This window comes from Rhinolophus sinicus, chromosome 1, assembly GCF_057876585.1.
Source record: "Rhinolophus sinicus isolate RSI-liver-muscle chromosome 1, RSI-T2T, whole genome shotgun sequence".
Classification (NCBI taxonomy): domain Eukaryota; kingdom Metazoa; phylum Chordata; class Mammalia; order Chiroptera; family Rhinolophidae; genus Rhinolophus; species Rhinolophus sinicus.
This window is the reverse complement of record NC_142501.1, coordinates 10619458-10631755: the sequence shown is the minus strand read 5'-3', so window position 1 is coordinate 10631755 and position 12298 is coordinate 10619458. Positions and strand designations below refer to the sequence as shown.

At 50.8% G+C, this 12298-nt stretch overlaps 1 protein-coding gene across 2 annotated transcripts in view; it reads right to left on the bottom strand.

Annotated features, from left to right (window-relative positions):
- Positions 1-12298, bottom strand: part of TMEM184B (transmembrane protein 184B) — a 47858-nt gene that overhangs the window by 19245 nt on the left and 16315 nt on the right. For both annotated transcript variants that reach the window (XM_019752963.3, XM_019752964.3), the window contains exons 2-3: positions 3746-3995; positions 2021-2186 (exon numbers count right to left, since the gene is read on the bottom strand). In XM_019752963.3, coding sequence (XP_019608522.2) covers positions 2021-2186; positions 3746-3937 — 358 coding nt within the window. In that variant the 5' untranslated portion in view covers positions 3938-3995. The remainder of the gene's footprint in view (positions 1-2020; positions 2187-3745; positions 3996-12298) is intronic.

The window sequence follows — 12298 nt, the reverse complement described above, 5'->3', positions numbered from 1 at the left end:
TTCTGCCCTGTGCCCAGTCTTCAAGGCCTGCCGCCCACCTCCGACCACACAGGAGAGGCCCCCTTGGCAGGGAATGGCTTTTGGCTTCTAAAGGAACGAGTGGGCAGAGGCTGCTCCTGGGCACCCATGCAAGGCTGGCAGCTGAATGGAAAAAGGTTTTTGGCCCCACCTTTTCCAACCTCAGCCTCTGTGGCTCCCCAGGTACCCAGAGGTTTCCCTGGAGACTCTGCTGCTTCCAGGAATATCAGGCCCCAGTGACGCCCTGAGCAAGTCCCTGCCTGGCTTTAGCATTCTCACCTGGCAGGGCCTGGCAGGGATACCAGCCTAGGAATTCAATGAGGTCCCACGTGGACGCATACAAGGCACATGGCAGGTGCTTCGTTGAGTCCCTTATTCATTTAAAACATACAGAACAAGGGAGCACCTACCACGCGCCTGGCTCTCCCCCCGTTCCTGCTCTCACAGAGCCAATGGTCGACTCAGGAAGAAGAGCACAAAGCAGGCACACACATAACTGCCCACCATGGTGAGGCCATGAGCACAAGGTCAGGGCGCTGGGAACAGCAGAGACCGGGAAGGCCTCTCTGAGGACACACCAGAGGGGGGGGGGGGGGGAGGAGGAGGAGGAGTCGGCCAGAGGAGAGTTCCGCAGGCACTGGGCAAACACTGGATGAGCCCCGGCCAGAAAGGAGGCCAGTGTGGCTGGCGGAGCAGGTGGGCCGCAGTGTTAGGCGCCTGGATTTCCTCGCCAAGTCCAAAGGCATTTCCTGTGCCTCTGTGTCCTCAGGGATACACAGGTTCAAAGTGAGACAGGAAGAGGGGCTCCAGCTTCTCAGGGCACAAGCACACTGCACCTCAATATCCATGAAGCCCAGGGCCAAGTACAAAGCTCTCCCGGGTCAGGGAAGCAGACAACGGGTCATGGTCAGAGCTGCCTGGCCGCAGCATAAGGAAAACCACGTCTGGTTCCTCTACCGGAAACCAGCAGTGCACGCACAGAAGGGACCGGAAAAGGAAAACCATGGGAGGATGGGGAGCATCTGCACCGGGACCTTGAATTCAAGGACCCCTCCCCCCAACCCTGCTGACCTGCTGGGCCTCGACCTCTCATCTCGCCCCTTCACCCACCCTCCAGATGGAGTTTTTTCTAACCTGCAATTCCCAATCACGCCATATTTTTATGCATCAACAGTAAGAAAGAAGATCTAAATTTCTCTGTATGGCCTGCAAGGCTGTGTATGTTTCTGTCCCTACCTCCTGAAGCAATCCCCTCGTCAGCTGACGACCGGGGCGCCCCTCACAGCTTCCCCCCAGCTCCAGGCCGGGCATTCTGGGACTCCTCTCTCACCCTGTGATTAGCTCTCCTCCTCAGCCTTCCCCTGACAGACGCCCACTCATTCTCTAAGGGTCAGCTCCCTGCGCCCTGCCCTCCCCGGCTAGGACTGCTGTGCCCCAGTGACAGCGTCCCTGTCTCCTGTGCTGGGAGATTCCCGGAGGGCAGGCGGGGTCCAGGCTTGGAGCTCAGTACCAGAGCGGGAGGTGCTTCTGTGCCACACACAAGAACGGAAGCCCCCAGAAGGCAGTGAATTGCCTTCTTGGGTGGCATAGTGAAGCTCCTCCTGGGACAAAGTTCTAGAACTAAGACACATGGAAAGGGAGGCCCAGCCCTGCCAGCACCCTGCCCCTGGGTAAACCCGGACCCGACTGTACCTGGGGTTTCTATCTACAAACAGATGGCTAATATCCACTGCCCCATCTGAGATACCAGAACTGAGAAATGAGACAGGGGTGCAGAGTCCCTGCTTCCAGGTAGATTTGGGGAGCCACACTGCACAGGTGAGATTCTGGCTACACCTGTCGATTTGGGCCTGGATGGAAACCCTGAAGTGGGTAGAGAGGGGAGAGGTGGCCGTCCCCTCGAGGAGGAGCGGGAGAGGGGCTTTGGCTCCCAGATGCGGGGCAGGAGGGGGTGTGCAGCCGTGTCCCAGGCCCTTCCCGGCCGCCCGCACACCGTCCTCACCCTCGTAGCAGTCGCGCACGGTGCCGAAGTACACGTAGTACTGGTCGTTGGTGAAGAAGAGGAGGCTGAGCCAGGAGTCGAAGGCGTAGATGGGCACGATGAAGAGGATGCGGACGATGTAGCGCTGCTCGTTGGGGCAGCTGTAGCAGCGCAGGTGCATGTAGATCTGCGGGCAGAGGGGCCGTCAGCGCAGCCCCGCCCCTCGCCAGCCCCGCCCCTCGCCAGCCCCGCCCCTCGCCAGCCCACCTCCGCCTTCTGCTCCACAAGGGAGGGGCGGCCAAGAGCACATTTAGCTCTGCCACTTACTAGCTCTGTGACTAAGTTATTCAGCCCTGAGCCCCAGCGTCCTCCTCTGCAAAATGGGATGATGAGCCTTACGGTGTGAGGTTGCTGTGAGCATCAAACCAAGGGGCGCATGAAGCTTGTATGGTACATGAAACTTGTGGGGTGCATTGCTGGCGCCAAGGCCGGCCTCACGGGCCTGGGGGGCCACGAGACTACCCCCAAGACTGTCCAAATCAGAGTCGAGGCCAGGCCGGGAATCCAGTTGTAACAAGCTCCCTGGGAACCCACATGCACAGCCAGGTTTGTGTGGTAGAGGCTTTCAATGTGTGTTCTCCTGACGCCCACCTTCCCAAACACCTAGTCCCTGGGGCATGGAGCTAAAACACGGGTATCCGGATGGGCGCCCCCCTGCACCATTCCTTAACTAACTCATGGTGTGGAGGGTGGGACAGATGGGACCCTCACTGCTACGGAGGGTGGAAGCGCTTCCTGGCTGAGAGGCTGCAGTGATGTCCTCATCCTGTGTCTCATTTTCCCATCTGGTGAACAGAGGCAGCGCTGCCTGCCTCACTGGGGAGTTGGGAGAATGAAATGCGGTTTTTAGAAAGCAGGGGGGAAAATAAAGCTACACCAAATGCCAAGAACTGTTCCAGCCATGATCGTCGGTCCCAGCAGCCCAAGTCTCTCATCTCGGCTCTCATGACTTCACACTTGGCCCAGCCGAGCCCGGGGCTCAAGAGGAAGAGAACAAAACATTCCCCATCTGCTAGGAGCCAACTGCCTGGGAAGCAATCGGGTTGTAGAAGGGACAGGGAACACAGGGCAGCGGGCGAGGAGCTGACAGGGGACCCGAAGGGGCTCAGCCTCCCGTCTTCACTGGGCAACCTTCAAAGCCCTCCTTCCTCAGGCAGCCACAGCACCTCTCAGCCCACCCCAGCTTCCCCTGGGACCGTGAGCGGGAGACTTGACTTCTGTCCCAGCTCTGCCACTGACCTGTATGTGACTACGTTAGTCCCCTCCCTCCTCCCGGGGTCTCAGTTTTCTCGTGTGACAATCACGTGCCCCTGCACAGTTCCCAGGCTCCCCGCAGCAAGGGCTGCACATGTGACCAGTTTGGGTCCAGGGAAGGCAAGCGGAAGTGACAAGTGTCCCTTCTGGGTCTAGATGGTAAAATGTGCAGCGTGCCCTCCCCACATCTCCCCATAGTGCTCACAGGGATGCCCTGAAGCAGCACGACACTGGAGCCTGACCTGCACAGGGCGGGGTGGGGCTCTGAGCAAACGGACTTCCACCCAGTGAAGCCTGGGAGATTTCTGGGTTTATTTACCACTGCAGCAGCGCCTGCTCTAGCCTAATACGGTGTTGGACTAGGAACCTCTCAGGATCCTTCTAGAGGGCCTTCAGGGGCTCTCTGGCTCGAGCGCTGACTGGCCTGGGTACCTGGTGGCAGGTGATGAGCAGGGCCGTCCACACGAAGAAGCCAGAGATGGCCTGAGCGGCGGTTGTCATTAGGAACACGGGCTGCTCCATGGCCGTGGGGCTGCCCTCGGGGGTTGCGGAGACACTGGGCGAGGCTGCCGCAGTCGTGGGTGCCGCTGGATCTGGGGCCAGTGCAGCCCCCCTCACCGTCATGGTGCCTGGCAGCAGGGGGCTCCCTGAGAGAAACCCTGGGAGTAACTGAAGAGGTGGCCTAGAGAGAGAAAATCACAACGTTAGCCTCTTCTCAGGGCAAGCGGCAGTGTTAGAAAGAATCTTCCAGGTCTCTACGTCCATCTTCAAAATGTTCCCAGACTCTCACCATTTGTCACCCTGGCCCAGCCCTGCTGTGTCTCCCCTGAATTAATGGAACAAGCTCCTGACCAGTCAGTGTACCTGTTTCTGTCCTCGCCCCTGCCATCCAGTCACAATACTGCAGCCGTGTGAGCTTTCTATGGCGTTAGCCAGACTGGGCGCCTCCTGCTCAAATCTCTCCCAAAGCTCCCTTCAGAGTAGAAGCCACCGTCCTTACCATGGCCGACAATACCCACAAGCCTGCCGACGGGCCCTGCGTGGCTCTGATCACCTCTCATCTCCCACAGTTCCCTCCCCTCCACTCCAGCCACATGCGGCGCCTCCTGCTGTCCCTTGCCCACGCCTCACCTGCTCCTGCCACAGGCCTGTGCATGCTCGTGTCTCTGCCCAGCCGCATGGCTCACTCAGCACTTCCTTCGGTCTCTGCCTTGACCGCCCCCAAAACGTGGCAACCCCTCCCCCATCTCGGGCACCCCGACCCCTTTCCGTATTTTCCTCCGGAGAACTCACTACCATCTGACTCCATCTGACAAACTGTTTACTCACATGTTTGTTAACTGTCTGCCTTCTTCCAGCAGACACAAGCTTCCCGAGGGCAGGGGCTCCGTGCTGCTCCCGACTGGACCTCCAGTTGGGGAGAGTGCCGGACACTCAGCAGGTGCTCAGTAATTACCCACCATGCCTCACTCCATTCCCAGTCTAGCAAGACCGCCTGATTGCTGAGGTCTCCTCCCGTGAGGGCCTGTGCCTTTCCTTTGCCATGTCTCTCCCAGGTCCTCAGTGGCTGACACCCATTCCTCACCATCCAGTTGTGCTGTGCTGGAGGCTCTGTGGCCCTTCCCACTTTGTGCTCCTTCAAACTGCTCGTCTCTTAATTCCGCTCGTGTCACTTCCTGAAAGCCTGCTCTGCACATGTCCTCCAATTAGATAGTTCTACTACCCATTTTACACACCTTTGTGGTTGCACGTAACACGGTCTGTCATGTGCTCATGTGTATCCTCCTAAAACTGTCTGCTCGTTGAGACAAGACCACACTTCCGTCTTGGAATCCCCAGCACCAGGCTCGGCACGGGGCCATTTATAAGATCTACTTTATTATCTATTGATTTTCACTCCTTATTTCCAAAGGAATGTGAGGTAGTTCACAGAGAAGCAAAGAACAGAGTTGAGGAAACTAACATAAAGGAAGATTCTGGGTGGGAAAGTCCGGATAGGGGTGGGTAAGACAGGAAGGCATTCTAGGGTCCTTCCAGTTACCTCCGACGGGCTCTCGTGTCAGCCCCAAGCTTCCTAGGGGCAACTTCAGTACCTGTGCCAATAAATTAACAATTTCATGTGGAAAAGTAACCCACATGTTGCCCAAGGAAGAGCTAGTAGGATTCTCCTCCCAAGTTTACAAACAGGGACCGATGACAGGCCAGAGGCCAGGAGCACGATCAAAGAGCCAAGCCACTGTCGGGCCCACATACCATGTTTCCCCGAAAACAAGACCTAACCGGAAAATAAGCCCTAGCATGATTTTTCAGGAGGACATCCCCTGAACATAAGCCCTAATGCGTCTTTTGGAGCAAAACTTAATTCCATGTTTTCCTGAAAATAAGACCTAGCTGGGCAATCAGCTCTAACGCATCTTTTGGAGCAAAAATTAATATAAGACCAGTCTATAATATAGTATAATATAAGAATACTCAGTCTTATTTTACCATGAATATTAGCCCTAATGCGCTTTTGGAGCAAAACTTAATATAAGACCCGGCCTTATTTTCGGGGAAACATGGTAGAACGTGCTCCTGGGAGGGCTGTCCATACCTGTAACCAAGGTGATCCGGGCATTCACGCCCCAGGCCCTGACAGGTGTCCCTTTCAGTGCTGCCACCTGTTGACAGGCTGGTCAACGCCATCCTAGAGTCACAGAATCTCTGCAGCAGAGGCCCTAGAAAACTATGCTGGAATCACCACCTCTGGCAATACCCTGCTATGTGACCAGAGGAACCTCTGACCGGTGCTGCAATGAATGCAAAGAGGAGTGTGGACACTGTGGAAAGGGCCCTGGCCGGAGCTCATGTCCCAGATTCCCCCCCAACGAGCCCTGTGTCCCCAACACAGGTTCACTTGGCCCCAGAGAGCCTCTGCTGCCTGAGGCAGAAAGTGGCCAAACCCCCAAACCCAACGAGCTCAGCCTGAACCCTGAGGGCAGCACACAGGACCTCCCATAGTCCAAGTCTGAGCTCCTATTCTCAGCCAGAACATTCTGACGGGGGTTTCCCTGGGCCTTTCTGGGCCCATAGCCTGACCCAATGATAGAGATTTTGCCCATGGTCTCCTGGTGCTTCCCGGCTGTGCCCTCGGCCCTCTCCCCAGTGTCTCCAGCATCTTCTGTCACCATCTACACCAAGTCTGCTGTGAGCTCTAAGTTTCACCCTAGCAGAGCCTTTTACATTTCTAGTCTCCTATAAAAATAAATGATCTCCAACATACCAAGAGATGTATCTAGATTAGAAACCAAAAATGGACAAGGTATCTATATAAAGAAACTCAAAAATGGCGAAGGTGTCTATATAAAGGCTGGTGACAAGCTTTGAAAAAGAGACACGGTGACAAGTCTAAGAATAGCTCCTGTAAGTATGGTTGCAAAATTGAAAACCAGTGCCAGAAACATTTCTTTAAAAAGAAGACCAGGGTTGTAAATCATCGTCTTTGTCTATCATCCCCAATTAAACGAACAAACATGGGGAATTGGAAGGGGGGGGCAGAGGAAGTACAAAGACTCCTAAATCCTCACCTTCCCAGGAAGGATGGCACGTGACGGTTGTTTTGATCTAAAGACAGTGCTGAGGGGCCCCTGCGTGGCCTCCCCAGCCAGGGGCAACTGCTGAGCTCTGACCCCGGACCCCCGCAAGCTCCAGGCCCAGCTTCTTCTGGGGCTTTGTCACTCACAACCCAGTGACGTGGTCACCCTGTCCTACCACAGGAAGGGGAGGGAGGGCAGGCCACGTCGCTGGGAGGTTTCTGTGTCCTGACCCGTGCCCGCCACGTTGCTGGACCACGCCCTGTGGTTTACAAACCATTTTCCCAAACATTATCTCCAGTTGTTTCTCACAGCAACTTTGAAATAACAGTATCTCTATTTTAGAGATGAGAAAAATGATGTGGAACTTGGTTTTGCAGACCCCTGGGATAGCATCAAACGATTCGAGGGTTTTCAGAATATTCCCCCAAAGTGCCTGAAGCAATACTCTGACTCCGGTGCATGGCCCCTGGCACCCAAGACAGGTAATGGCGACTCCTCGAAGGCCGTCTTCTAGAGCTCAACCTGCTCCTTGGACCAGGGCAGCACACAACGCTAGGACTCGCCAACTGTTCAGTATGTGTGCGCGCGTGTGTGTGTTGGGGGTATGGGGGTGGACATCGGCGTCCCATCCTTTCCCATTCAGGACAGGCACCTAGCTAAGATCTCTTGCCTGCCCAGGTCCCACAAGCAAGCAGGACACTGGCGTGGCACAGCCCCTTCACTCCCCTGTGGAAAGGGGTTTGGACTTCCACGGCTCCCCCTTTCAATGCAGTCCCTGCACCCTGACGTGTGAGGGACGCGCAGGATGGAGTTCAGAATCCACATGCTCTGGTACAACCCCCTATTTTCTTTTTTTGTTTTTCTATCCCATTTTCTTAACCAAATGTTAAACTTCTGTCAGGGATGTGGCAGAGAGCCCTGAGGGGAGAGGCTGGAATCATCTTTCCAACAAACGTGTCCTGAGGCTGTGCTGGGCCCTGGAAGAGACCAGGCCTCAGCTCGCAGCTCCTCTACACTCCGGCTCTAGGTGACAAGGGGAACCCGGAGACCTGACCCACTGCCCTGCCCGAGAGGTGAGTGCCCAGAATGAAGGAGCCGGAGGCAGCATCAGCTGCCTTGGCCACAGCAGCGGAGAGGGTCAGGGAAGGCTTCAACATGGCGGGGACTCAGGGGCAGAGTTTTTACGTGGCATAAGCAAGCGGCAGACCTACAGTCACCAGGCACGATTCCCGCCACATGCCACCACCTGCTGGGTTGGGGAAATGACTTCATGTCTAACCCTCAGTTTCTTCACCGATTATATTTCAGGGTAATTACATGATTGACAAGGGAGTTGACCTACTTTACAGACGTCCCCTTAATTTAAGGAAACAGAATGACAGAATAAAATATGACCATTTTACAACTCCCAGTACAAATACGGGACGTAGATAAGGATCATCAATGGATAAATAAAACCACCTGGTGAAAGGCTAATGGATTTGATAAGCGATGGCTCGGGCCGCGTAAGTGAACCCACAGTCAAGATCAATGTCACTAAAATGGAGCAACTAGAAGTTTCGAGCCTCCTCGAGGGCTTCAGGGAAGGACACAGCACCACCTAGGAAGGACCCTTGTCCAAAAAGTGAACTGGGATCAAAGCAAGCCTCTAGAAGTAACCACCAGTGCCCAGGAAACACAGAGGGCAGCGGAACAGACTACATGATGCCACGAGGAGGCAGCCAAATCCAGACCACAGAACAGTCTATGGGACAAATGACCTGGTTCCCGCAACAAACCTGTGGTTTATAAACAAAGGTGGTTGAAGGGCAGTTACAGAATAAGAGACTCAAGGGACATTATAACTAAATGCAACGTGTGGACTTTGCTGGGTCCTGATGTCAATAAACCAATGATTAAAAGACATCTTAAAAATAGATAACATCCAAATTCTTGTCAACTTGGTCAGGTGTGATAATGGCATGGCGGGTGTATAAAAATGAAAGTCCTTATCAAATGAAGGATGAACAATCCTCTCAGTACATAGTGCTGGAACAACTGGACATTCAGAAGCCAAAAAAAAAAGAAACTTCACCTAAACCCTTACCTCATATACAAAAATTCAAACGGATCATGGATTTACATGTAAAACCTGAAACTATAAAACCTGTAGAAGACAAAGAGATCTTAGACTTGACACCAAGAGCATGACCCATAAAAGGAAAAATGAATAAACTGGACTTCACAAAGAGTGAAAAATTTTACACTATGACTCTGTTAAGAGACTGAAAAAACAAGCCACATAGTGAAGGTAAATATTTGCAAGTCACATATCTGACAAATGACTAGCATCTAGAATACAGCAAGAATGGCCAAAGGTCAATGGTAAAAAAAAACACACACAAAAAAAACAATCAAATTAGAAGATGGGCAAAAGACATGAACAGACATTTCACTCAAGAAGGACACATGACCATTAAATACATTAATAGCTGTTCAACATCATTAGCCATTAGGGAAACCTAAAACCATCATGAAATATCACTACACACCTATCAATAAAAAATAATGACAACCCCAATGCTGGCGAGATGTAGAAAAACAATCTCACATACATTGCTGGAGGGGATGCAAAATGGAAATGCCACTCTGGAAAAGTCTCTTATAAAAAGCAGTTTCTTACAAAACTAACACGTACTTACCACACAACCCAGTAAATCACTCTTCGACATTTATCCTAGGGAAATGAAAAGTTATGTTCACACAAAAACCTGTACATGAATGTTCACAGCAGCTGTATTTGTAATCGCCAAAACCTGGAAACAATCCAAATGTCCTTCAACAGGTGAAAGGTCAAAACGCTGGTATGTCCAGACCATGGAACACTACTCAGCAACAAAAAGGAACAAACTACTGATACAGGTGGCAATCCAGATGGAGCTCAGGGACACTGTGTTTACTGAAAACAGCCAATCCCAAAATCATATACGTGTACCATCTGATTCCATTTATGTAACATTCTCAAAATGACAAATCTATAAAGATGGAGAACAGATGAGTAGTTGGCAGGGGGCAGCAAAGGTGTGCACAAACATGAAGAGAGTAGTACAGGGAGTTCCTTCCAGGTGGTGAGATACTTTGTACCCTGATGGTGGTGGCAGCTACCTACCTGAGTCTATAGGTGATAAAATCGCACAGAACTACACACACATAAAAACAGTGAAAACGGAGTAACGCCTGTAGTCTAGTTCATACCGTGTTTCCCCGAAAATAAGACCTAGCTGGATAATCAGCTCTAATGTGCCTTTTAGAGCAAAAATATAGGACCCGGTCTTATTTTACTATAAGACTGGGAATAATATAATACAATACAATCCCAGGTCTTATATAATATAATGTAATATAAGACCGGGTCTTATATTAATTTTTGCTCCACAAGACGCATTAGAGCTGATTGGCCTGCTAGGTCTTATTTTCTTATTTTCGGGGAAACACGGTAGTAATGTACTAATGTCCACTTCCTGGTTTTGGTTTGGTCCTACAGTGATGATGTCACTGTCGGATAAGAAGGGTAGATGGAATTCTACGTACTATTTTTTGCAACTTCCTGTGAGCCTATAATTATTTCAAAATACAAAGGTTTCTTTAAAGTCCTTATCAAGTAGAGCTACATACTGAATTATTTAAGGGTGAAAAATAACTCAATATCTGGGGTTTACTCTTTAAAAAGGAGGAGAAAGATAGATGCAACAAGATAGCACGTGTTGCTAACTGTTGAAGCACAGAGACTAATGGAGAAATTCATTATACAATTGCTCTACTTTAGTACATTTGAAAATTTCAATAATAAAAATCTTTATAGACAGAATTTTCCACAAAACTTGTGATGTGATGGGCAGTAACTCAGAAAATCATTTGTACCAGGTTTACTGGTTATCTTGTAGAAAAGCAATCAAAGACTTGTCACACCTAACAACCGAGTTCGACAAAACACACCTTTTACAAAACACAAAACAAAACTGTTCGAAATTTGCTATTTTTTTCAAAACATTTTTAAGCATGTTTAATATGTCCCCTCACAGGAAAAGCATGTTCTCACAATGAATTTGAGAAAGGAACTGCTCTCTGAAAGAGACCTAGAAATGTTTCTACTGTAACAAAATCCTACAAGTCTGTAACTTACAAAAACTCTCATATCTGAATTCCTAAAAACCTACGTAACACAATTTTCTAAACTGTTTAAAAATTTCCAAAGCATTTGAGTGGGTTTTGGGCTCGTGTTAAGAACTTTAAAATAAAATGCCTTCCATTTAGTTTACAAAAACATCTGACTGGCATCGGGGAGGATGGAAATGTACTAGCCAAATTTCAACAAATCCTCCGCATACGCAGTGGACGGGATGGAAAAATGAATAACTTGATTTAGAAAGAAAGCCAGTGATGCATTTCCTGTGTGCAGCTACATGTCCCAGGCAGGGACCTTTTTCAGGAAGGACAGCCATTAAGACAAAGTACCTAAACCAAATGAACATACAGCCAGACCTTCCAACTGCTCTCACAGAGCATTAAAGCACAATTTCTAAAAATAATCAAGCATACTAGATACGATCAAAAAATACAGTGAACGTTTAAATTTTAAAAAATTTATTACATGGCTGGCTCGGTGGCTCAGGTGGTTGGAGCGCTGTGCTCCTAACGCTGAGGTCACCAGTTCAATTCCCACATGGGTCAGTGAGCTGCAACCTCTACAGCTAAGATTGTGAACAACGGTTCTCCCTGGAGCTGGGCTGCCGTGGGCTGCTGTGTGGTGCCAGGAGCAGCCAGCAGCCATCATGAGTAGCCGGCGAGAGCTGCCATGTGCAGCCGACAGACGACCACTGACCAACTGCCTCAGCTGGGGTGGAGTGCAAGGCTCATAACACCAGCATGGACCAGGGAGCTGTGTCCTACACAACTAGACGGAGAAGCAACAGCTTGAACCAGAGTGGCGGGGGGGGGCGGGGGAGGCAGAAGGGGGAAAAAAAAAGAATTTATTACCGTAAAAGACACATTGCCATTAATCCTCCTCAAAATACCCCCCCTCGCTTTGAACACACTTATCCCATCATTCTTGCCACTTTCTGAAGCAGTTCTAGAAGTCCTCTTTCGTGAGTGTCTTTAGTTGCGCTGTCATGGCTGCCTCAGTGTCCTGAATCGATTCAAAACGATTACCTTTCATGGTCATTTTGACTTTGGGGAAGAGCCAGAAGTCACACAGTGCCAGATCCGGTGAATAAAGTGGATGAGGACACAATGTAATATTTTTATTTGACAGAAATTGTCTTATGCTACAGCCGAGTGCCATCCTGTATGGGAAATGGTACATCGAACCTTAGTAACAGTGTGTGACAAATTTCAACTTGCTCGGTGAAGTCAGTGGGTGTGAGCTACG